We start from the raw sequence: 27954 nt of genomic DNA, 5'->3' as shown, positions 1-27954 counted from the left end.
CCGAGATTGTCTGGCAAAGTTACATGAGAAAATGGAGTAGATTCTGCGCCGTTCACAGAGGAGAGTGTTTATGAGCAACTTGAAAACTGAAGGTGGACAAAGCGATGGGACCAGACAGGATCCATCCCAGGATACTGAGGGAGCTCAGAGATGTTCTGGCAGGTCCTATTAAAGACTTGTTCAACAAATATCTGGAGACGGGAGTGGTTCCCGGGGATTGGAGGAGAGTGGATGTGGTCCCTATTCACAAAAGTGGTCACAGGGATGAAGCGGGAAACTACAAGCCGGTAAGCCTCACTTCGGTTGTTAGAAAAATAATGGAAGTGTTGCTGAAAGAAAGGATAGTGTACTTCCTTGAATCTAATGGGTTACAGGATCCGAGGCAACATGGCTTTACAAAAGGTAAATCGTGCCAAACGAACCTGATTGAATTTTTTGATTGAGTGACTGGAGAGCTGGATCTAGGACATATGCTAGATGTAATTTACTTAGATTTCAGCAAAGCCTTTGATATGGTTCCTCATAGGAGGCTCTTGAACAAACTTGAAGGGCTGAAGTTAGGACCTAAAGTGGTGAACTGGGTTAGAAACTGGCGGACAGACGCCAGAGGATGGTGGTTAATGGAAGTTGCTCGGAGGAAGGAAAGGTGAGTAGTGGAGTCCCTCAGGGTTCAGTGCTGGGGCTGAACCTGTGCAACATGTTTGTGAGTGACATTGTTGAAGGGTTAGAAGGAAAAGTGTGCCTTTTTGTAGATGATATCAAGATTTGTAACAGAGTAGACACCAAAGAGGGAGTGGAAAATATGAAAAAGGATTTGCAAAAGTTAGAGGAATGGTCTAATGGCTGGCAACAAAAATTCAATGCAAAGAAATGCAGAGTAATGCATTTGGGGATTAATAATTGGAAGGAACTGTATATGCTAGGAGGTGAGAAGCTGATATGCACGGATGGGGAGAGGGACCTTGGGGTGATAGTATCTGAAGATCTAAAGGCGAAAAAACAGTGTAACAAGGTGGTGGCTGCTGCCAGAAGGATGCTGGGCTGTATAAAGAGAGGAGTAGCCAGTAGAAGGAAGAAAGTGCTGATGCCCCTGAACAGGTCATTGGTGAGGCCCCACTTGGAGTATTGTTTTCAGTTTTGGAGACCATATCTGGCGAAGGACGTAAGAAGACTTGTAGCGGTCCAGAGGAGGGCGACGGAAATGATAGGAGGCGACAAAAATGATAGGAGGAGAGACTGGAAGCCTTGAATATGTATACCCTTGAGCAGGGATTTCAAAGTCCCTCCTTGAGGGCCATAATCCAGTTGGATTTTCAGGATTTCCCCAATGAATATGCATTGAAAGCAGTGCATGCACATAGATCTCATGCATATTCATTGGGGAAATCCTGAAAACCCAACTGGATTGCAGCCCTCAAGGAGGGACTTCGAGACCCCTTCCCTAGAGGAAAGGAGGGACAGGGGAGATATGATTCAGACGTTCAAATACTTGAAGGGTATTAACGTAGAACAAAATATTTTCCAGAGAAAGAAAAATGGTAAAACCAGAGGACATAATTTGAGGTTGAGGGTTGGTAGATTCAAGAGCAATGTTAGGAAATTCTACTTTACGGAGAGGGTGGTGGATGTCTAGAATGCGCTCCCGAGAGAGGTGGTGGAGAGGAAAATGGTGACTGAGTTCAAAGAAGCGTGGGATGAACACAGAGGATCTAGAATCAGAAAATAATATTAAATATTGAACTAAGGCCAGTACTGGGCAGACTTGCACGGTCTGTGTCTGTATATGGCCTTTTGGGGGAGGATGGGCTGGAGAGGGCTTCAAGGGCTGGGAGGGTGTAGATCAGTGGTACTGTGCTTGGGTTCCAACTGCCAAAATCTCAGTCAAAACCTACTCCAAACCATCTACACCAGTGGTTCCCAAACCTGTCCTGGAGGACCCCCCAGGCCAGTCGGGTTTTCAAGATAGCCCTAATGAATATACATGGAGTAGATCTGCATTCCTGGCAACTCCATTATATGCAAATCTCTGTCATGCATATTCATTAGGGCTATCTTGAAAACCCGACTGGCCTGGGGGTCCTCCAGGACAGGTTTGGGAACCACTGGTGTAGATGGTTTGGAGTAGGTTTTGACTGAGATTTCGGCAGTTGGAACCCAAGCACAGTACTGGGTAGAGCTTTGGATTTTTGCCCAGAAACAGCTAAGAAGAAAAAATAAAAAAAAAATAAATTGAATCAGGTTGGGCAGACTGGATGGACCATTCGGGTCTTTATCTGCCGTCATCTACTATGTTACTATGTTTCTGTATCTCTCCTCTCCCCGAGATGTGGACTAGAAGGATTTGATTATGTTTTTGGGTTTTTTGTTATTATGACAATTTATTTGTATGCCCGATTCTTGTTTCTAATACTGTACTGTATTAAGAAATCATTAAAGATAACTGAAAAAGAAACAAATAAGACGAGGGGTCTGTAAAGTATGAGCAGACACAATTAAGTACAGTATCAGAAATCCCAAATGAAGCTAGTTTATTAAGAAGAGAGTGGCCAATGGTGTTGAAAGCTGAAGATAGATCAAGGAAAATAAGGAGTACTGACTTGTGATGATCCAAAAAGTAGAGTATGCTAGTTGTCAGTCCTATCATTGAGTGTTCTGTTGAGTGGTGCATTCTGAAACCTGTCTGATTCGGGTAAAGTGTTTGTGGTTTTTCAATCTTATAGCCAGAATATACACTTTCTTAAGGCTATGAAAACACCGTGTTTTCATAGCCTTAAGAAAGTGTATATTCTGGCTATAAGATTGATCTGAGTATACTGGCACCTTGATAAACTTCTAAAAAGTGTGCATTGATGTGGTTTTTCAATGGCATCTGCAATTTGATTAAAGACTACTTTTTCAGTAAGTTTGTAGAGGAATGAAAGGTTGGCAATAGGCCAATAGTTTGTTTCATCATCCAGTGAAGTGGAATGGTCTTTTATCATAAGTCAAATAATTGATTCTTTCCACAATTTTAGGATGGACAGGCTGCTTGCGATGAGTTTGTGTATGATTGGTCCGAAGATAGGCAAGAAGCATTTGATTATAGATGGTGGGACTAGATCTAAACTGGAGCCCTTAACGTTAATGGTTTTGAAAAGTATTTTCAAATCATTTAAAGACGGAATGTTGAAGTTTGCACATTTAAAAACTGGTAGGATTTGGTGGTCTACGTTCTTAGAGATTTTGGGGATCCTTTTGAATTAATGTTATCTCTAATCTTTTCAACCTTTTCTTTGAAGTGGTTTGCAAGGGTTTGGGCAGTAGGGTGGTTAGTTTGTCTGTCATCATGTCCCTGATTGGTTGTCATAAGAGATCTTAGGATGGAGAATAGGGCTGTTGAATTTCTTGCTTTGATAATTACAGTCTGAGTAATATTTTTTCTTAGCTTCGTTGATTTTTCATCTATAGTATTTTCTCTGTTCTTTGTATTTATTTAAATTATCTGGTGTTTTGTTAGAACACCATTTGTGCTCCAATGATCTCAACTGATTTTTGGTTAATGTTAACTCTGCTGTAAACCATAGGTTCTCGAGTTTCTTAGGGTGGATAGTGCGGGTCTTTATTGGTGCAAGGAGGTCTAAGAGATCTTGTACAAGACCAGAATAGTATATCCTTAATTTGTTCTTGTACATTTGTACCCCTCCCACTACAACTCCTTATCAGCATCTGTCATATACTTATGCCAGGTATGCTCTAAGCGACTGACTCAGCACTTCAAATTTAATAAACCTTAATTGCTCTCTTTTACTTTGACTATTGTAGTTCTTGCCTTTTACCTTTTGTTCCTGTTTGTCTTTGTTTTTAAAAGTCTTTAAAAGTCATTAAAAGTTACAGTTTGGTGCCGTCATGTCAGCTTAAACTTGTATTTTATTTAAAGTTTGTTTTCTGTTTTTATGAATTTGTACACCACCTAGAAGGCTGATTGGGCGGTATAAGAAATTTTAAATAAACTTGAAACTTGGAATGCAGTCATAGGGGAGCTTGGCTGTCCAAGATCTCAAAAATAGCAGTAGACTAATGCAACCAAAACTCCAAGGAACAAGACAGCTCAACCCAAGAACAGTAAACTGACCAAAAAACTGTAGGGCACCCTCTAATCTTCTGTTGTTGAACTGTCTTGCATATGCACCTCTCCAATGAACAAAATTCATCCACAGTCCATTGATCAATATTTTCATAATGCATGCAGTTTAAATAGCTCTTAAATATTTTGTAAAAAAGAAAAATGAAACATACAGTATACAGAAAAATGTTTATTGCCATGCACTTGCTTATGCTACTACTGCTACTGCTAATTATTTCTATAGCACTACCAGACGTACACAGTACTGTACAGAGTCACAAAGAAGACAGTCCCTGCTCGAAAGAGATTACAATCTAAACAGACAAGGCAAACAGGATGTCATGGATACAGTTAAGAACATAAGAACATAAGAACATAAGCAATGCCTCTGCTGGGTCAGACCTGAGGTCCATCATGCCCAGCAGTCCGCTCACGCGGCGGCCCAACAGGTCCAGGACCTGTGCAGTAATCCTCTATTTATACCCCTCTATCCCCTTTTCCAGCAGGAAATTGTCCAATCCTTTCTTAAACCCCTGTACTGTACTCTGCCCTATTACTCCCTCTGGAAGCGCATTCCAGGTGTCCACCACTCGTTGGGTAAAGAAGAACTTCCTAGCATTCGTTTTAAATCTGTCCCCTTTCAACTTTTCCAAGTGTCCTCTTGTTCTTTTATTTTTCGAAAGTTTGAAGAATCTGTCCTTCTCTACTCTCTCTATGCCCTTCATGATCTTATAAGTCTCTATCATATCCCCTCTAAGTCTCCTCTTCTCCAGGGAAAAGAGACCCAGTTTCTCCAATCTCTCAGCGTATGAGAGGTTTTCCATTCCTTTTATCAAGCGTGTCGCTCTCCTCTGAACCCTCTCGAGTAACGCCATATCCTTCCTAAGGTACGGAGACCAATATTGGACGCAGTATTCCAGATGCGGGCGCACCATCGCCCGATACAATGGCAGGATAACTTCTTTTGTCCTTGTTGTAATACCCTTCTTGATTATGCCTAGCATTCTATTTGCTTTCTTAGCGGCTGTTGCGCACTGTGCCGTCGGCTTCATTGTCATGTCCACCATTACCCCCAAGTCCCTTTCTTGGTTGCTCTCATTCAATAATATCCCTCCCATCATATAGTTGTACCTCGGGTTTCTGTTTCCAACATGCAATACTTTACATTTCTCAACGTTGAACTTCATCTGCCATCTCGCCGCCCATTCCCCCAATTTGTTCAAGTCCCTTTGCAATTCTTCGCATTCCTCTTTAGTCCCAGCTCCACTAAATAGTTTTGTATCGTCCGCAAATTTTATTATCTCACACTTCGTGCCTGTTTCTAGATCATTTATGAATATATTAAATAGCAGCGGCCCGAGCACTGAGCCCTGCGGAACACCACTCGTGACCCCCATCCAGTCCGAGTAGTGGCCCTTCACCCCTACCCTCTGTTTCCTACCCGCCAACCAGTTTCTGATCCATCTATGTACGTCTCCGTCCACTCCATGGTTCTTCAGTTTCCGGAGTAGACGTTCGTGAGGCACCTTGTCAAAGGCTTTTTGGAAATCAAGGTATATGATGTCTATGGGGTCTCCTCTGTCCATCCGTTTGTTAATTCCTTCGAAGAAGTGCAATAAGTTCGTTAGGCACGATCTCCCCCTGCAGAAACCATGTTGGGTTGTTTTCAAAAGTTCGTTTCTTTCCAGATGTTCATCGATGTGTTCTTTAATCAGTGCTTCCGTCAGTTTCCCCGGAACCGAAGTCAAACTCACTGGTCTGTAGTTTCCCGGGTCACCTCTTGATCCCTTTTTAAAGATGGGCGTGACATTGGCTATCTTCCAATCCTCCGGGATCATGCCTGTTTTCAAGGATAGGTTGCAAATTTGCTGCAGTAGTTCCGCTATCTCCTCCTTTAATTCCTTCAGAACCCTGGGATGGATTCCGTCCGGACCCGGGGATTTGTCAGTTTTAAGTTTTTCTATCTGCCTGTGTACATCATCAAGGCTCACTTCCATGGATGTTAATTTTTCTGCTTGATTTCCATTGAATATTTGTTCAGGTTCCGGTATGTTGGTTGTGTCTTCGTTTGTAAATACAGACGAGAAGAACATGTTGAGTCTTTCTGCGACTTCTTTCTCCTCCTTCACCGCTCCCTTCCTGTCTCCTTCGTCCAGCGGTCCTACCTCCTCCCTAGCTGGCTGTTTCCCTTTAACATATCTGAAGAACGGTTTGAAATTTCGTGCCTCCCTGGCTAGCCTCTCTTCATACTCTCTTTTGGCTTTTCGAACCACACGGTGACATTCTTTTTGATACTTCCTGTGCTCCTTCTGGTTCCCTTCAGTTTTGTCCTTTTTCCATTCCCTGAATGAATTTTTCTTATTGCCTATCGCTTCCTTCACTATTTTAGTCATCCATACTGGGTCTTTTGTTCGACCCTTTTTGCACCCCTTTCTGAATCTGGGGATGTGCAGATTTTGTGCCTCGCTCACTGTGTCTTTGAAAAAAGACCAGGCATGTTCTACTGTTTGCCATTTTTTGGAACAGTTAATCTGCTGGTTGGGTTGGTGGGCAGTGGGGAGTAGGGTTATGGACTGAAGGCTATATAAAAAAGTGGGTTTTCAGTCTGCTTTTAAACAAGGTAGGGGAAGAGGCTTGGCGGACAAACTCAGGTAATTTATTCCAGGCACAGGAGGCAGCTAGATGAAAGCTATTGGTAAAGTCTGTCTTTAAAAAAACAACAACAAAAAAAACTCAATAAAATAAAATAAAGAAAATAAGGTCATATCTATTAAGCTAGCTTTCGCGGGTCAAACCTCCTGACCAGAGGGAGGAGGATCATGCTTCCAAAAATTTATCAAAAAAATGTGTTGTTAGTCCAATAAAAAGGTATTACTTTCTTCTTCTTCTTCTTCTTATTTATTAACCTTTAAAGTGGACAAACATTGCTATCACACTACTTTATATTAAAAAAAAGACAAACCCATTTTCTCTATTTCACAGAAAGCACTGTTTTATTTTCTTGCTTCAATATAAAGGGGCAATTTTTACAGGATTGATATTTTATCCAGAACATCTCATTTATTCTGTTTCTAATCTCCTATCTTATAGAAGTACTGAATCAATTTCTCTCTAAAATCACCAGCCACTAACACTGTAGAGATTGCAAAGATTTAGTCAATACCCCTTAAACTTAAGGTTAGCCTTGAATAGATACATCAGCTTGTATCTTTGTGATCCAATCATCTTGTCTATTAGACAAATTCCTTTGTTAGACTTACTTTCAAACAATCTTTTTCATTCTAACCAATAATAATCTAATAGCAGACACAAGTACTACTATGGCAAACACTGGCCACACAGAAAATGTTCTACAGAACTTAGAAAATAATTGTGAACACATAAGCTTCAATTTTGCAACTCAGCTGGAAGTTATAGAGAATTTGATATTAAACCGGAGACACTCAAGCCCGGTAGGCGCCCAAACTCAGTAAATAAAATTCTGTTGAAACAATGTTCTTAAATGAGTTTCAAGGTGCTTTCCAGCACCTAAAAAAATTGGCCTAAAAAATATTGCACCTCTGTAGGTGCTTTAGGCTGCCTAATACCACCGTGAATTTGGCTAATGCCGGAAGTGGTGTTAGTAGGGTTACCAGATTTTCATGAAGGAAAATCCAAACCCATGGCCACTACCCCCAGGCCTTCCAGTTCCATGCTATTCCGCCTTTGTCACATACCGTTCCACCCCCCCCCATCCCCGCCCCCAGACAGCATCTGCACATGTGCGGATACCCCTTCCTGACGTGATTTTGACGGGAAGCTTTTCAAAACCCAGACAAAAATGTCAGGTTTTGAAAAGCCGTCAAGACCCCTGGACATGTCCTCAAAAAGGAGGACATGTTCGGGAAAATTGGACATCTGGTAACCCTAGGTGTTAGGCATCTTAAAGCGCATACGGAGGCACGATTTACATCATTGGTAGGTGCCAGAAATGTAGGCCAGGAAAACCCTGGCCTAGCTTTGCTGGAGGTGCGATTTTGTACCTGATGCTATCGTGTGATTGACAGATGGTCAGCAGCTACTTTTAAGGCGGCCACCAACAATAGCGCTGGTTACAGAATCTGGGCATCAGCATTTTACTAACTGCTGTTGGCATAATGCCCAAATATTCAATGCCTAGCCCTGTATAGTCTTCAGCACTGAATTAAGATGGCCTTTTATACAGACCCATTTATGCAGATAACCTAGCCAAGAATATCGGTACTTAACAAGTCAAGTACTGATTCCACCCTTAACCATCTCCAAAATTGCTGGTTTGCAGTTCGGCACCAACTGATTATTTTCTGTGACACTAACCGGTTAAGTGCCACTGAAAATTAGCAGCTAGCCTCAAGCAGACAATTTAACTGGGCAGTAGCCATTTCTGGCTGGATAAATCCCTTTGAATATCAACCCACTAAACACCCCAAAGCAAGAAGAGCTGCTATTTAGCTCACATGGAAACAGCGAATTAAAAGATCACAAAACTAAGCTACTCTCCAAAGAAATGGAATTATGAAATAACTATTCAAAATAAGGTATAGGAGCAAGTCACCATGGATTATTTGCTACTCAGTGGACAATGACTACACATACAAGCAAATGAAAGCAGCTGACCACGTACCCACACACCTTGGCAGGGGTGCACTCCACACACGTCGGCCACCACCAAGACAGATGATTTCCAAAGCACCTTCTAGACGATATCCAGGTGAACAGGTAAATGATAGAGTATCTCCTACTCCAAAATGAAATCCTATTCGGTTCCCAAATTGAGGAATGCCAGGGTCCTCACATGGTTCAAGGATATACTCTGGTAATTAAAAATGAAAAGAAAAACAAAACAGGAAATGTTGATATTCTATTTTTATTCAAAATAGGATTCGACTCCTTTAAAAAAATGTTCAATACCTAGTAAGCATTACTGTAATACAAAAGTTGGAGTTAACATTAGCTATTCACATAGTCTTCCTTATAGAAGAATAGATCTATGATAATATCATAGAGAGTGAAGCCTATGCATTGCTTTTTTCAGCAGATAGGAGTATCTGAGAGGTCAATGGTTGCACTAGGCTAACAGAAACTGTACAACATAAGGGTTTATTCATTAGTCTTGGCAGTTGAGTTTCCTCCCCCTTTTTTATTTTCCTTTTCAGATAGACCAGCAAATAAAATGATTTGTTATTCGAAACTGAAGCAGAGGCTACATTGGAAACCAAATTAGGGCACATAGAATGGAAATGATCATTCGTCGAGACATTTTGATCATGTCTCAGTCGATACCACACAAAGTATTAGTGAATATATTTAATTGTGCTTGAGCAACAATATCCTTTCGCAGACCAGGAAAATCACTGGGATGACACATAATTCACACACAAAGAGGGGAAGTTATCAAGCTGCATTAAGACAATAACCTGTATTATTTGTCCCTTAAGAGGACTTAAAGGGCACTAACACGGATTATGTTGCCTCAATGCAGTGCTATTTAAAGCTAGGGATTGGAAGTCAGATAATTTCTATTTTGTATTCTTTTCATATGTCAGTTCCAGAATGTTCTTTTTATTCATTTTTGTTTGACAATTTTTATCATTATGGGAGCAAAGATGTTGATGTTCATTTTTTTGAAAGAGGATGCCTTCTTTGCAGATAGTGCAAGGTCTCTTAGAAACATAGAACCATGACAGCAGGCAAAGGCCGAATGGCCCATCGAGTCTGCCCATCCACAACATCCGCTATCTTCTCCTCTCCCTAAGAGATCCCACATGTCTGTCCCATGATGGACTTCAACCCTATCTAATTAATGTGAAACACACCAAAACTACCTAAATGAAGGCAAAAATCCAAAATTGATATATCGCAATAGCTGCCTCTTAGAGACTATGGATCTCAAGTGCTCGCGGTTAGCAGCCACTTGAACTAAGTCAGGGGCTCACTAACACATATGCGAGCTATCATCGGTCCAACCTATCTCTAATTAAATAGCCCTCAATAGAGATAGGTTGGACCGATGATAGCTCGCATATGGGTTAGTGAGCCCATGACTTAGTTCAAGTGGCTGAGCACTTGAGATCCATAGTCTCTAAGAGGCTGCTATTGCGATATATCAATTTTGGATTTTTGCCTTCATTTAGGTAGTTTTGGTGTCCCATGATGGAACCATCTCTGCTAAGCAGGTCTTGGAAATCATTCCATGCAGGAGGGGGGAGCAAACAATAAAACAAAGTTTCATCATCTTTTTTCTGCTCATTTTCATTTGATAACAACATGCAATGACATGCCAATATCTGTTTAAGTCACCTTGAGACTTCAATTTCAAAAAAATATAAATTGGATAAAGTCGGTCCAGAGGAAGGCAACTAAAATGGTTGGTGGTCTACATCATAAGGCTTATGGGAACAGACTTAAAGATCTCAATATGTAAACTTTGGAGGAAAGGTAGAAGAGGGGAGATATGATAGGGATATTTAAATATAAAAAACCCCAGTATTATTAGTATAATGTTACCCGCAAGAAAAAAACATTTATTAGAAACATGGAGAAAAAGTCTCAAGCTATATTACAGAGATGACAATCAACATTGACTTCCAGCCGCTCGCTTATCATTGAAAAGAAAAAAAAAAAATCACTCTATGGACCTGTTCAAAGAGTAAAGTTGATGATATAACTCAGTTCACAAAAACTTGCTCAGAATCAAGGAGGGGAAAACTGGGGCGAGCCCCAGAAAAACCACCTCACAGCCCAATCATCACATGGAGAGTAAACAGAAACGTTATATCATTCCATATTTTGCTTTTTGTGTTATGAAAAAATGTTAATGTTCAGCACTATGTTAACTAGGTTTTTTAGTCAAAGAACTGAGCAAACTTAACTTGCAGCTTGCGGGTTCCGATGAAAAAACTCATGCGATAGGTACTGAGATTCTGAAAAAACAAAATTAAATGAATCAATGCTTTATTCAAAGATAAGTTAAAAAAGTTTAGCACATAAAAATTGAAGCAATTTAAACTTAGCTTTCGGCTAAACAGAAAAAGGACTCACCAGAACGGACTGTTGTCTCACATATAGAAGCGCGAGTAGCGCGGTTTAGCTGCTTTGAGAGGTGACCAGAGCGAAAAGACCGCCATGATTTTAAAGGGCTCTGAAGGACGTGATCACGCGCGAAAACACGTGATGACGTCATAGCACATACGGAAAAACTAAGGTGCCAAAAGACTGAAGAGACACTGTCAATCGAAATATACTGAAAAAATAAACAATAAAAAATGAAAAATAAAAATGAAAATTGCTAAATGCATCAAATAATTGATAACATGAATCCTAAATTATGGAAAAAATGCTGAATTACAGAAAAGTGCGCCACTCGATCTCACTGTTAAGACCTAGTGGGTGCAAGGTGTTTAATTTGAAAATCCAATACTGCTCCCTCACATGTAATTTGGCTTTTAGATTGCCACCACGAGGTAGCACAGGGACTTCCAAGATAGAAAATTTCCTTGAAGTAAGGAGATGGTTTTCAGTCACCCAATGTTGGGTGAGGGGAGCTTCCATTACTCGAATGGAAATCTTGCTAAGGTGTTCTCCAATACGCACTTTAATACTTCTGATGGTGTGTCCCACGTATAATTTGTCACAGGGGCATTGGATGACATACATAACCCCACTGGTAGAGCAGTTAGTAGAAGGTATATTAGTACGTTTATGCATCCACGAGGGTAAATTGATGCTAGTAAGTGGCACACTGTACGGACAAACTTTACAGGATAAGCAAGGGGAATGACAGCTCCCAGATGAACTCAATGCAGGACCCTCTGATAAAAATTGGGACCTTGTCAGACATTGTTTGAGGTTACAACTACGAGAGTAGGCGAAACGAGGGGAATCATGAAAAACAGCGTGATGTTGTAAAATACTCCAATGTGATTTTATGATGCGTTTGATCTTGAAAGCTTGCTGAGAATAGGGAATAACACACACTGGAGAAGACTCAGACTCATTGCGAGGGGAAAAAAGAACATCTCTTTGGGCAAATAAAGCTCTTTTAAAGGCCCTCTTAACAACAGAGTGAGGGTACCCCCGTTCACTGAAACGGTGTTTCATATCTTCAGCTTTGTGCAAAAAATCACATTTTCATAACACAAAAAGCAAAATATGGAATATAGTTTCTGTTTACTCTCCATGCGATGATTGGGCTGTGAGGTAGTTTTTCTGGGGCTTGCCCCAGTTTTTCCCTCCTTGATTCTGAGCAAGTTTTTGTGAACTGAGTTATATCATCAACTTTACTCTTTGAACAGGTCCATAGAGTGATTTTTTTTTTTTCTTTTCAATACATGCACCTTTTCACTCTTGTTACATTGATTGTAACTTGTCCCCCTCTTCATATCTGACTAGAGTCTGCAACTTCTTTTGGGGTTAATATTTTATAATGGCTAATTCAGGTTGGGATCTCACTCTGTCATATCGTGAACAGCAGGCCAACGATTTGTTGGCGGAATTTCAATTATTTTCTGCAACCGAACAGGGTGCCTCTCTTTCTGATTGGGACACATTGGAGTCTACCCATAAACGTATTATTAGAGCTGAATTGCATGCCGCCACCCTAGCAGAATATTGCAGGGTTAAACATATACCCAGAGGCCTTCGCATGCGTACTGAGCCACGTTTATTTTTAGATAACACTAACTTTTTACAGAAATGGAACGCCATTCTGAATAAGTGCTCATATGACTTGATGCTATTGATCATTGAGACCACCAAGGTAGAACTAGACGAGTATAAAATTGATCTACAGTCACAAGTTGAGTACTTGAAGGATCATGTGCAAGATGATGTTTACACCACACAATATCAAGAGCTGACCAAGAAATTAGATGATTTCAAATTGGAACTAAGAGGGTCTAAGATTAAAAAGCTTCGTAGAGATGAGTTGGATTACCAACGAGGTATCGTGTATGCCTGGATGGACAAATCCAGACGTAAAGTGAATAAGCACCCCACGTACGCTCAGACCTCCAGTGACACCTCAGAAGAGGATTCACACTCTAACACCACACGGATTGTCACCATTGCACCTGGAACCACGGCTCCTGCTCAAAATAAGTATTTTTTAGTGTCAAACCAAAAACCAAGCAATCAAAGACCTTCGAGATACAAGAATCCCAAACCATAGGTTTGTCTCAGATATTCAATTTGTCTCACAGAACACTTACAGATGTTGAAATGCAAGTCCTTTCCAAAGGCTTTGCATTTGTTCCAACCACACAATATAACTCACTTGACACACGTATATGTCTCTTTAAATTCATTCGCAAACTGAAACTTAAACACTTTTTTCAAGATATACACGCTAGCCAAGATCAACAGACAGATATCAGTGAAGACGATACTAGGATAACTTCGAGGAGATTGAAATCTACCTGGTGTCCACCAGGACCAGTTGATCCCCACATTCAAGTCTTCGAACACCTGGTAGAACGTGACATTATCCAACTTGAGTCACAGCAAATGCGTGTCAAAGATAACCTTACTCCTCCACAAAGAACAGCATTGAAGTCCTTGTCATCGGACAAAAACATTGTAATACGACCTGCTGACAAAGGTGGTGGCATTGTGGTGTTGGACACATCCTCGTATGTTCAGGAGGCTAATCGTCAGCTATCAGATCATATATATTACAAGTTGATTGATCATGACCCCACCACAGAACTGATTGATGGTATTGCACACCTTTTAATTCAAGCCTTGGAAGCTGGTATGATCACTGAAGGGGAATATAAGTTTTTGCGCTGTTTACATCCTGTCATCCCAGTTATATACTTTGTCCCCAAAATCCATAAATCAATGGTGAATCCGCCTGCTCGCCCTATTGTGGCGGGCATAGGATATATTTTGGAACCATTGTCAGAATTCTTAGATCTCCAGCTTAAAGACCAAGTTCCTTTATCACCTTCATACATCAAGGATACGGGAGCCATGATCAAACTTTTGGAAACCTTCCAAGATGTACCCACGCATGCTATCCTAGTATCTTTAGAGATTGCCTCACTGTATACTAACATCCCTCAATATGCAGCCATTCACATTATCACACACCATCTACAACAGAAGTGTTTATCCGCTCAACGGGTACAATTTTTAGTCAGTATAGCCAAGGTGGCACTTGGCATGAACTATTTCCAATTTGACCAGTCATTTTTCTTTCAAATTAAAGGTACTGCCATGGGTGCCAAAATTGCCCCCACTATTGCATGCCTATATGTGTCAGCTTTCGAACAAAGGTATATATATCCTTCTGAACATTATCCAAATTTATTGATGTGGAAGCGATACATCGATGATGTATTCGCTGTCTGGTTGGGTACTCATGAAGATTTAACATCATTTATTTTGTGGCTTAACCAAGGTGATCCAAATCTTCAGTTTTCCATCAACTCTAATATGCATACTTTACCGTTTTTAGACATTAACATCTCCTTACAGGACGGCAAGTTTTCTACTACAATCTTTAGGAAACCTACAGACAGAAATACCCTACTCAGGTATGATAGTCATCATCCAAAACATCTGCGTGATAACATCCCTACGGGGCAGTTTTTAAGACTCCGCCACATATGTTCTACCCAAAGTGATTTTATGCACAAAGCTGAAGATATGAAACACCGTTTCAGTGAACGGGGGTACCCTCACTCTGTTGTTAAGAGGGCCTTTAAAAGAGCTTTATTTGCCCAAAGAGATGTTCTTTTTTCCCCTCGCAATAAGGAGTCTGAGTCTTCTCCAGTGTGTGTTATTCCCTATTCTCAGCAAGCTTTCAAGATCAAACGCATCATAAAATCACATTGGAGTATTTTACAACATCACGCTGTTTTTCATGATTCCCCTCGTTTCGCCTACTCTCGTAGTCGTAACCTCAAACAATGTCTGACAAGGTCCCAATTTTTATCAGAGGGTCCTGCATTGAGTTCACCTGGGAGCTGTCATTCCCCTTGCTTATCCTGTAAAGTTTGCCCGTACAGTATGCCACTTACTAGCATCAATTTACCCTCGTGGATGCATAAACGTACTAATATACCTTCTACTAACTGCTCTACCAGTGGGGTTGTGTATGTCATTCAATGCCCCTGTGACAAATTATACGTGGGACACACCATCAGAAGTATTAAAGTGCGTATTGGAGAACACCTTAGCAGGATTTCCACTCGAGTAATGGAAGCTCCCCTCACCCAACATTGGGTGACTGAAAACCATCTCCTTACTTCAAGGAAATTTTCTATCTTGGAAGTCCCTGTGCTACCTCGTGGTGGCAATCTAAAAGCCAAATTACATGTGAGGGAGCAGTATTGGATTTTCAAATTAAACACCTTGCACCCACTAGGTCTTAACAGTGAGATCGAGTGGCGCACTTTTCTGTAATTCAGCATTTTTTCCGTAATTTAGGATTCATGTTATCAATTATTTGATGCATTTAGCAATTTTCATTTTTATTTTTCATTTTTTATTGTTTATTTTTTCAGTATATTTCGATTGACAGTGTCTCTTCAGTCTTTTGGCACCTTAGTTTTTCCGTATGTGCTATGACGTCATCACATGTTTTCGCGCGTGATCACGTCCTTCAGAGCCCTTTAAAATCATGGCGGTCTTTCCGCTCTGGTCACCTCTCAAAGCAGCTAAACCGCACTACTCGCGCTTCTATATGTGAGACAACAGTCCGTTCTGGTGAGTCCTTTTTCTGTTTAGCCGAAAGCTAAGTTTAAATTGCTTCAATTTTTATGTGCTAAACTTTTTTAACTTATCTTTGAATAAAGCATTGATTCATTTAATTTTGTTTTTTCAGAATCTCTGTACCTATCGCATGAGTTTTTTCATCGGAACCCGCAAGCTGCAAGTTAAGTTTGCTCAGTTCTTTGACTAAAAAACCTAGTTAACATAGTGCTGAACATTAACATTTTTTCATAACACAAAAAGCAAAATATGGAATGATATAACGTTTCTGTTTATTCTCCATGCGATGATTGGGCTGTGAGGTGGTTTTTCTGGGGCTCGTCCCAGTTTTCCCCTCCTTGATTCTGAGCAAGTTTTTGTGAACTGAGTTATATAATCAACTTTACTCTTTGAACAGGTCCATAGAGTGATTTTTTTTTTTTCTTTTCAATACATGCACCTTTTCACTCTTGTTACATTGATTGTAACTTGTCCCCCTCTTCATATCTGACTAGGCTCCCTTATCATTGGCAAAAAAACTCCACAAAACTGCAACATTCTAATAGGGACATGTTTTACTTCTCCTTCCCTCCTCCCTACCATGGTCTTTTATCTCTGTACCTCTCCTACCATGGTCTTTCATCTCTGTACTCCCTTTCCTCCCCCAAAGGTTTGGCATCTCTTTTTTTTTTCCATCCCTGTGGTCCAGCATTTCTCTAATGACCACCCTTCATGCGATTTCCCAGTGACCCCCCTGTGTTCCTTCCCTCCATGGGGTCCGATAAGGCAGCTATTCTTGCACTCTTTTGACTGCCGGCAGCTTTAGTAAAGTAAAAACGCTGCCTTTGGCGGTTTGTAAGTTTTCTCCCTGCTACTGCTTCCTACCTAAGAGAGGATAGGAAACAGTAGCAGAGGGAAAGCTTCCGGCCCACCAAATGCAGCATGTTTACTTCACTCACGCTGCCGGTGGCCCAAAGAGTGAAAGATCAACTGCAGCCATGGATTCCATGGGGTACAGGTGGAACTACCCAGACAAATCTAAGGAAAGGACATATATAATCCAAAGAAACTCAAGTGTATGTCTTATTGGAAACAACTGGGGAACCCACCAAGATACTACAAGGTACACTCACTGCACTCGCTCAAACACCAACCAAAAAGAAGAAAATAAAAGTGGAGAAAAAGCCTCAGTTCAGCTTCATCTGGCAAAAAAACTCCTGTTAAAGACCACAAACAAGTAAGGTCCAAATTGTATCATTCAAAACAGCAGTGAGAGACACGATAGTAGCCCTCGTAGGAACCTCCAAAAAAACTTCAGCACGCCAAAAATTCACAACATCCAAAGGTGTGAGCACAGCATATAGCTCGTATTAAAGACTCAAACATAGTCAATGGCAAGCAGGATAAACAAAATCACTTAGCTGCAGACGGTATCCAAGCTGTCTTCCATGCACCCAAACAGTGCCAGCCTGCTCAACCCCGCAGCCACTCTTGCCCAATGGAGAAATCACCATTTCGCTGAGCTGCGTCAGGGGAACGATTTCAACCTTCTACACCAGTAACCGTTTAGGCTTTCCAAGTGCTCAAACTGCACACATCCAAACACGCCTGAGCCTCTATGTGTTTGGACATTGGACTTGGACATTTTGACTAGTAAGACTTCCGAGTGTCAGTTTATGCCATCTTTTGGATGTCTATCTTTTTTGAAAATGAGTCCCCAAATGTCCAAATGCCACTTTATGTCATTTTTGGGATTTTTTTCTCTTTTGAAAATGAGCCCCTTAATAATTGTAGTTCTGTTTTCCATGTGGACACTTCCATGTGGCTTTCATCACATTAGCAAAGTATCTAAAGTATTTCTTAAATGCAAAGTCATAAATTATTTACCCTTTTCAAATGAGTTAAATTATAATGAGATGCTAAGTTTATATTTAACCTCAAAACTGCATTATTTATGCACAGAAAATGCCAGTTTTTGAGCTAGCCTTATCTTTCCTCTCTAGAAGCATAGGGCCCTTATATAACATAGGGCCCTGGTTAAAGGGACAATTGGATTAGTAAAGAACCCATGCCCCAAACCTCTAAAAATGACCTAACTCCTCCTTTCCTGAGAAGACTCTCCTGAACATAAGAAAGCAACATGCTTGTCATTCCTGACCCCTCTCTCACCTTCCTATTTCTATACATTTACTACATGAACAGAAACTTAAAAAGAAATATATTTTTAAATATGAATAAGAATATTCATAAATAATATAGAATATAATATATATTCAAATATATGAATTCATATTCATATATATATAGAATATATATAATATATTCATAAATAAGAAGAAATATATTTTTAAATATGTGGATATGTGATGACCACAGTTTGTGCATACATGAAATCCATAAGCATAAAAAACAATTATACCTTCCATGAACTAATAACTGATGAACATTATTCACCTCTAAAGGGAAATGCGAAAAAACAAACAAGAATTTTGAGGAAAAAAAGAAGACAAAAACAAATATCAGGAAGGCATAAAAATGACTGAAGTTTGATTCGCTGAGGAGAAACCAAAGGCACAGCTTCTTGGCTCTGTGGAAAATTAACAACTAATGGTCCTTCAAACTGATGTTAGGTGGGAAGGCACCAGCATGCAGTGGCATACCAAGGAAAGTTGGTGCCCGTGGAGGTGGCACCAAAAGTCACTGCGCTGTGCGCCCCCTCTCTTCCCTGCCAATGAGTGCCCCCGCATACTTCTTGAAATGTTCACCGGTGTGAGCAGCAAGTGAAAGATGCTGCTCGCTCCGGTGAACATTTCAAGAAGTACATGGGGAGACGGAGAGGAGGAAAGATGCCTTTGCCAGCATCATCCACAAAGATGGCACCCAGGCCAGTCTGCCCCTCCTTACTATGCTACTACCGGCACACACAAGGTATGAACACTGCATAATGATTTAAAGTGACAGTGCACTTGGCAGTTTCCATACCAGGTTCTATGGATAACGTCACCCACATATGAGAATATTATACGTGCTTGTCCTCAGAGAAAGTTATCATTTGCCTAACAAGTAAATCTGGTCCCAGCCTGTGCCCTGCTAAAACAAACAGACTTTGTTTTGTAGATCCTGATATGGGTACCTGACCCAAAGAGCTAGCTGGTGCCAAAAAAAACCCCAAAACATTGTGAGACCAGTGTTATATAAGGTAAATTGTTGAAAATGAAATCAGAATATTATACTCATCCCTGATCTGATGAAGAGACCAAAGAAAAAGTTAATTATAAATTAATTATATTTTCCCAAGAAAAAAATATCACCCATCTTCTCTTTCCTATATATGGAAATAACTAAGAAAGTATATTGTTTTTTTCAAAATAAAACTAACACATTGCCCCAATCAGTCAGACTTTTCTATCTGAAATTAGCAATGTTGCATTGCTACATCAATATTATTTGCTTTATTCTTAGAATATTCTATAGAGGACATGACAACTACTGTACTTTGATAGATTTATTGAGTGACTATAAGCCATTAAAATATCATGAAAATGGCTTTTAAAGTTTACTTTTCCATAACTAATGAATTTATTTAACCTATTTCTCATTTTTCATATATAGAATTTCCTTACCAGAGAAAGTAATGTTGAATCCTTCATATGATATTGAAAAATCTGAAATAAAACGCAGCTGAGCCCTGAAATTTCCATAGAGACCCGCGTTGATTGCTGCAGGGAGTTCAGAACCAGTCAGCCGTGCCAGTGGCTGAGTAAAACTGCCATTCTCGGTGATTAGTAAGTAGTCATGAAGATCTTCCAAATGAAAGGTATGAAAGGTGAACTGCACTCCTGTTGAAAAGAATAAAACTAGACTTACAGATCAGATAATTAGCAAACATGTAAGCTTTACTTTTTTCTTTTTTTTTTTAAGAATAGGCTTTTAAACAGTAAGGGGCTCATAATCGAAAGAGAAAAATGTCTAAAAACCGACCTAAGTCGGCACTTGGACGAACATTGTCCAAATACGTCCAAGTGCCGATATTAAAAACGGGTTTTGGACATAGTAACATAGTAACATAGTAGATGACGGCAGATAAAGACCCGAATGGTCCATCCAGTCTGCCCAACCTGATTCAATTTAAAAAAATTTTTTTTTTTTTTTTTCTTCTTAGCTATTTCTAATTCTAAACGTAATTCTAAATGACCTAGACCTTCATAGTGCTGCTGAACGACCAAAGCTAAACGGAACGTTTAAGGAGGAGTGTCGAGGGCAGCATTTGAGTGGGACGTGGGCTGGCTTAGACTTAGTCGTACAGCATATATAACCGAAAGTTATACAGCCCAGGATCGACAGAACTTGGACGTTGTGACTTAGACCATGTAAAACATGGTCTAAGTCACAAAAACCCACCTAAAGTCACCTCACCAACCGTAATCACACATTTAAAATTCAGCCTCCAGACCATCATCACCTGGCAGCCTGGCATAGGAAAGCTTAAGCTGTCTTGGGGGTGGGTTAGGGACTCATGAAGAGGAGGACCCATGCCCATAAGCTCCTGTAATCACTGCATTGATACTTAAACATGTGCACTCCCCTCTACATCCCCCAAACTCTTTTTTACTGGCATATAAATGGCTCCTGCAGCCATAAGGACTATTGGGATGGTAGATAAGTGGGTCTAGGAGATTCTGGAGATGGTTTGAGGGGCTCACCATGACCTTTAAGGGAGCTGTAATGAGGTGAAGACATGGCAACCTTTTTGTGAAGTTCACAGCAGTGCCCTGTAAGGTACCCCACTATTTAGGTGCCATGTCTGGATGTTCAGTCCATCACTTTGCAGACCCCTCCCACATCCAAAAGGACTTGTTCTAGGCGATTTAGCAACTTGGACAATCAGATCTGCAGGACGTATAATTTAGATGATTTTCGAAAGAAAAAAATTTTTGGACGTATTTTTCGAAAATGTGTCCTAGACTGTTTTTTACTTTGGACGACTTGCGAGTTAGACGAAAATGGACTTAGACATCCCTTTCGATTATGCTCCTCCACCTGTGTATTTGAAGATAAATCAGGTTGAATATTATTAGGTGAATTGATTTTTGTGTTAATTGATTTTTTTCTCCCTTTACTATACCCACAGTGGGGCATAATAAAAAAAAAAGTCTAAGTCCCCTTTTGGCCTAGGCTCTAAACGCTGAAAAAAGAAGCAGGGTAAATGTCCATTCTCAAAAAAAAACATCCAAAAGGAGGTTTTTTTGTTAATGGCCTTCCTCTAAGTTCAGCTGTTTAAACGCCCAGACCACCACTACGTCTACACTAACAACATAAAATCAACCAAAAAAACCCCTATGTCCCAAACGTCCAACACAAGAGTTTTTAGGCAAAGGAGGGGCCAGTCCTTTGCCTAAAAGCTGAATTCTGTAACCGGTGTCTTTCAAAAAGAACACCGATTACAGAATCTACCCCCCCAGCAACAATCACAGCAGGAGAGATAGCCAATCTTATCTTAGAGCGGGTGGGGGATAGGGGGTTTCGCTGGGGCAGGAGGACTTGGGCTCCCTCCTGCCACGATGTTGTCGGGAGGTGGGGGTGTCACGGCTCGCCGGGGCAGGAGGGCTTGGGCTCCTTCCTGCCCTGATCATGTTGGGAGTTGTGGGGAGTTGCCGGGCAGGAGGGGGGGTGGATTGCAGCAGGAGAGATTGGCTATCTCTCCTGCCACAATAGCGATCCCAAATGCCGTGGTTGGTGGGTGGAGGGTGGGCAGGTTGCCGGGGCCACTGAGCTCATCGCGGCCCCTTTCTTCTAAGTACATAAGTCAAAACACATCAGTGCCGACTAGACAACCTGTCAAATGTTTTGTTTATACCTGATGTACGACTATATCTATGTAGGCCCACCTCCCGCCCTTTCCCCTCTTCTAAAAACGCCTCTTTTTGCTCTATGCGTTTAGAGGCAGGGGAAAGGCCTAAGCTGGTTTTAGATACGTCTAAAACCAGCTTTGGTTATGGGTACTTGGACAATCAGGCTTTCTGATCGCCCAAGTACCCATTTAGGCCACTTTGTAGACGGTTTTTTGTGTGTGGGGGGGGTTTATTATGAGCCCCATAATGGATTAAAAATAACTAATATGGGTTTTATTGTAAAGAGAAGCAAATATTTTGTATAAGGCTTCTAAGCCAGATTTAGAAAGTGTGCTACCATGTTAGCAAACACTAATGCCAAAAATAGGTCCAAACTCTGTATACTGAAGATGGGACGCATCAGACCATGGCTTTGCGGCCCAGTGCTCCCAGGTGGTAAAATAAATCAGGCTAAAAGCACAAGTTAGTGCTAAAATTACGTCTTGGGAGGGAGGGAGTTATCAGTGCAGACTACCATTAGGACATGTTATTGGACTATAGCCGTTTGTTTAATGTCCGTTTTTTGTGTATTGTTACAACTTTTGTTCCCTACCCTTTTTTTATTTTTACATTGTTATTATTACATTTTTATTGTACACCACTTAGATTTACCTTGGTTTTATTAGCAGAATATCAAATAAATTGAACTTGAACTCATGCTGTTCTAGCACAGGTCCTATTTTTAGCAGAGACCTAATTGCTGGTGTGTAAGGGAGTCTATAGGACTCCCCCTGCTGGATAATCCCTCACAATGCAGAGCCAGGGGGAAGTGACACTGAAAGGAGAGTTGGGGAGACAGGAACCAGGAAGTAAAAGAGGCTTGGCCAAAACTAGCTAGAGGAGGCCCAGAATGAAAACTTCTGGGGTAGACCTGCTCGTTGATGCTGCTTGGCGGCTGCCTGAAGATTAAAAATTACAGTGACCGAAGAAGGTAGGTGGGGGAATCATTGGGCCACAGGATCCTGCTGGGGCTAGGATGGAACTTTTGCACCCCCACCCCCAAACAAAAAGGTATTCCACTTCCTATGAGTGTAGGTGAATATCTACAATGCTTGGGTACTAAGACCAATTCTATGGCTAGTATAACTGCTCATGTCTAAGGGCTGCTTTTACAAAGCCGCGCTAGTGGTTTTATCGCACGCACCGGATTAGCGCGCGCTAGCTGGAAATCCACTGCCTGCTCAAAAGGAGGCGGTAGCGGCTAGCACGTGCAGAAATTTAGCGCGTGCTATTCCGCGCGTTAAGGCCCTAGCGCGGCTTTGTAAAAGAAGCCCTAAATGTTAAGCATTTATATAATCAGATACTATAAGCTAGTATTGTATTAAGAAAATAGACACATTTCTTTATAGAATAAGCTCCTACCCCTTGCCCTGTTACCCCCAATTCTATTTTTAAAAAACACAAAAAATTGCACATACAATTAAATTGACTAACTGCTTAAATTGGCTTCTTAACAAGCAAGTATTGATGCTAATTAAAATCAATTACAAGTTATGTGCATAAATTTGGGTGTGAGATCTGCACCAAACTTACTCGCAACTCAAAGGGATGCGGAAATGGGAGGGTCATGAGCTGGTCAGGAGTGCTACTTTCAGTTACGCATTTAATTATAGAATAAGGACATCGGCACTCTAAATTTTCTTGATGCAAATGGCTGTCCTTAATTCACTCCTGGTTCTTGGGTGCAAACGCTATTCTAGAAACCACATCTAATAAGGCACACAAACTGATTTAGCATGCACTAACTGATTTGGCATGAGCTAATCAATTTAGCGCAGGCTAAAATTAGCACATGCTAAATGCTAAGGCACCCATCGAATATCATGGGTGCCTTAACATTTAGTGTGGGCTAATCTTTAGCGCACGCTAAATTGGTTTGCGTGCCTTAGTAAAAGGACCCCTAAGTGTGTCTTATAGAACAGAACTTTTTAGCATCAGGTTTTTGGGTAGCATATATAGAATTTAGCCCTTAATGCACAGTAACAACATTTTATCCATAGTAACTGCATGGCTAAATGTTGGTGATGCCCCCAACAACTAATGCAGTGGTTTTGTTGTTTGCATGATTTAATTTTGAAATTACCAAATGGTGACAGCAAAATCTTATCCCAACTTAATACATGAACCCTTCAGTAAACTGGACCATCAATCTAGTACTATAATAAACTGTTTTCTACTGTGACTATTCACAAGATATATTAGTATACATTTGATCCAAGAGAATGGTTAATTTACATGTCCTGACAACCACTACTAATGGTACCATTCAAGAACTAGAGTTTGCAAATGCCATTCTAGAATGTTTAGGCGTTGCTTCCTTTCAGTACTCCATAATCAATTGGGAATAACATGGATACATCTTTAACTGGGCATCACAAGTTAGACACCTAGATGCAAACAATGAGCATGAATTTATAATGTAATGTAATGTAATTTATTTCTTATATACCGCTAAACTCCGTTAGGATTCTAAGCGGTTTACAGAAAAATAGACAATAGGGTGCATTAAAATTATAAGTAAAATAGGTACTTAGAAATTCCCTTACTGTCCCGAAGGCTCACAATCTAACTAAAGTACCTGGAAAAATGACAATTAGTAGAGTAATGAAGAAATAAAAGAGAGAATAGATGAGAAAAATAAGAAAATAAACATTCTAATAAGACTACAATGATCTAAAGGACTTTGAAAGGTTGAAAAAAGAGGGGAGATAAGAATAGATGCAGAGGGAGAACCGTTGAAGCAATAGAATTCTGGGGAAATTTAAGTGAAATTTGAATGATAAAATAAAACAAAATAAGTGGTATAACAATAAGTGAGATTAAAAAATATATCATAAACTAAAAAGAATTGAAAATAAAATCAAAACAGTCAAAACTGAAGTCCAGCTTGAATGGGCCCCCGAGCCAACCGTTGATCCGATGGCCGGACTGCAGCCCTCCTCCGTCGGCTCTCCCCTGCTGGAATGGGGGAGGAGCGAAGACAGTGTCGGGTGCCCCACTGGAACGGACCCCCAAGCCGACCGTTGGTCCGATGGCCGGACTGCAGCCCTCCTCCGTCGGCTCTCCCCTGCTGGAATGGAGGAGGAGCGAAGACAATGTCGGGTGCCCCACTGGAACGGGCCCCCATGCCGACCGTTGGTCCGATGGCCGGACTGCAGCCCTCCTCTGGTGTCTGGACTCCAAGATTCCATTACAGAATACTAGTGTAAGTCAGCATCTATGTACCTACATTTAGGTGGAGCCAATGTCAATAGCAGATATAGTATACATGCCTCATTGTGGCATTTTAATATGTAACTCACAGTATTCTGTAAGTTATGCCCCACCCACGATCCTCCTCTTTGAACATCTTCCTTGAAGTCATTGCACTAAGCATGCTGCATGTAATGGCAGATAAACTTTAATGTAGAGAAATGCAAAGTGATGAACATTATGAAGAATAATCCAAATCATTGTTACCGGACACTAGGGTCCAGCTTAGGAGTCAACACAGAAAAAAAAAAAAAGATTTAGGTGTCATTGTAGACAATATGCAGAAATATTCAACCCCGTGTATGGCGGTGGCCAAAAAAGCAAACAGGATTATAGGAATTATTAAGAAAGGGATGGTAAATAAGACTGAGATTATTAGAATGCATCTATATTGCTCCATGGCACAATATCACCTTGAATACTGAGTTCAATTCTGATCTGGTCTGGTCAAAAAAGATATAGCAGAATTACAAAAGGTTCAAAGCAGAATGACCTAAATGATAAAGGGGAGTGAACTCCTCTCATATTAGGAAAGGCTAAAGAGGTTAGGTTTCTTCAGCCTGGAAAAGCAATAGCTAAGGGTGATATGATTGAGGTCTACAAAATACTGAGTGGTATAGAACAGGTTAAAGTGAATCAAGTTTTCCCTTTTTCAAAACATTAAAAAGCCCAGGGAACACTCAATGAAGTTAAATAAAAATAGCTTTAAACAAATAGGAGGAAATACTTTTTTACTGAATAGTTATGCTGTGGAGCTCGTTGCCAGAGCATGTTGTAATAGTGGGAACCATAGCTAGATTTAAAAAAAGGTTTGGACAAGTTCCTGAAGGAAAAGTCCATAGTCTGATATTGAGACAGACGTGGCAGAAACCATTGCTTGCCCTGGGATCAGTAGCATAGAAGGTTACCAATGTCTGTGTTTCTGTCAGGTATTTACGACCTGCAGTGGCCACTGATAGAAACAGGAGCCCATTGGTCTGACCCAGTATGACTATTCTTATGTTTTAAAGTATTATTTATTGAACAACACTGAGCATGGGCATAAGCACTTACATGCATAAGGGTACACTTATAAGTGCTAGTATTCCATAACTTAAACATGCAAATAGCATTTAAATTTAGGCATTAAAGATATAGAAGAGGGATTATGTCTACTCTTTAAGCCAATGATTTTTGACAAAGTCCTTGAGAACCACCAAGACAGTCTAGTTTTTAACAATATTCATAGTAAGGCTTTACTGATTTGATTCGGCCCCAGATAGTGCTTTGAACACACAATTCATATTCAGCCAAATAATGAATTAAATTCAAACACAAATAACTCGGGGCTCTACTGTGCTAAATCCTATTGAAATGAGCACTTGATCTCCGATTGCATGTTGTTGTTTTTTTTTTTAAATTATTTGTTATGTTAAAGATCAATGCCCATTATTCATATCCATAATATTTTTCTTGTTCATTTTTGACCAAATAGTAAAAAATGCTATTTGGTACAACTCTAATTCATAATGAATTTGTCTGAAGTGTAATTATATACAGAAGAGAATGGAAACCTACAGTTAGTTATTAATATGAACTACTGTTTTACTGTTCACTAATGCTTTTAGGGCCTGATTCTCTTTAGGACACCTATCTCGGCGGACACTTAAGAGGCGGCCGCCAACTGAATGTCAATCACACATCGGCGTCCTAAAGATAATCCCATCTGCGTCGCCGAACAGATGCCTTAAATGTATGCCAGCATGTTGTAGGCCTACATTTCAGGCATCTGTCTTGTGCTTACAGAGACGCGTAGGGATGCTTAAGCATGCCCAAAACCACGCCCACATCCCACCTTGGGAGTGCTTAAACATCCCTACATGTCTCTGTAGATGCATGGCACACGCCTACAATGTAGGTGGCCCATCCCTTTTTTTTTTTTTTAAGTGTGTTCTGATTGGCTGAGAGACGACAGTAGGACACTTACCGCCACCTACCACTGTTGCGCACGCTGGCAGAATCAGGCCCTTAATGTGCATCATTAGTAGCTAGGTCCTATTGCATAAAATGAGACCTGTGATATAACTTGTGTTAATAGTGTTAATGTATGCTAATGCCTTAATGCAAATGAATAACCCTACTAAACAGTTAGCAAGAACAAAGATGGGAACCATTGGTTTAAACAGCTCTATGAGGCTACGTACCCAAACTTCCTGGAAAATACTCTTTAATGCAGTTATTTTATGGAATCATTTTATTTTTTTTCTAGTTGTTTTATCCCCCTCCTTTTTACAAAACCATAATGCATTTTTTAGCACTGGCCGTGATGGTAACAGCTCCAACACTCATAGGAATTCTATGAGCGTCGGAGCTGTTACCGCCATGGTCGACACTAAACACCATGCTAGGGTTTTGTAAAAGGGGGGTTTATTTTGTTAATCTTATGAATTTGTTTTAATAACTAAGGTAACTAAAGCAAACCATTTTATTTTCCCTTATGCAAGGTAAAGGAGAACTAACATTTTTGTAATTCTCAGCCATTCATTTTTGTATAGCTAATCCAAGCAAAATGTGATTTTAGATTTATGAATTCCCACATTGACAAAATAAAGCAGCTCCTGTGTTTTTGAGCTTTGAGGAACAAATGTATGAACACATTTGTCTACTAGTATAATTACTATGTGCAAATAACTATTACATTTTCAGCAGCTTCAAGGTATAATTAAGGGATTATGTTGCAAATGTTTAGGAGTATTGTAAGTGAAATGCATAATATAAAAATGCATTTCCAAGGACCTGCATTAGTACAAGCTTTTGCTAGAAAAATAAAAGTTTCCCAAGCATATTCATAGAACAAGATCTAAAAATGTAAAGCTCAGTTGGGTTTAAGGTATCAATCTGAATTGTTAGAAAGTCAAAGAAGAATAATCTTTGTGATCCTTTTCTCTCAAGGTAATATTGCTACATTTATTTTTTTAATCTGTTTTTCCTTTGTTTTTGTCCTCTGTTATAATT

At 40.3% G+C, this 27954-nt stretch overlaps 1 protein-coding gene across 1 annotated transcript in view; it reads right to left on the bottom strand.

Moving 5' to 3' along the window:
• CSMD3 (CUB and Sushi multiple domains 3) overlaps nt 1-27954 on the bottom strand; it is a 1852015-nt gene that overhangs the window by 741314 nt on the left and 1082747 nt on the right. The window contains exons 21-22 of the mRNA XM_033933128.1: nt 19441-19656; nt 8745-8933 (exon numbers count right to left, since the gene is read on the bottom strand). Of these exons, the coding sequence (XP_033789019.1) occupies nt 8745-8933; nt 19441-19656 (405 nt within the window). The remainder of the gene's footprint in view (nt 1-8744; nt 8934-19440; nt 19657-27954) is intronic.

The sequence above is a fragment of the Geotrypetes seraphini genome, chromosome 2 (genome assembly GCF_902459505.1).
Source record: "Geotrypetes seraphini chromosome 2, aGeoSer1.1, whole genome shotgun sequence".
Lineage (NCBI taxonomy): Eukaryota > Metazoa > Chordata > Amphibia > Gymnophiona > Dermophiidae > Geotrypetes > Geotrypetes seraphini.
This window is presented reverse-complemented; position numbering and strand designations above follow the sequence as displayed.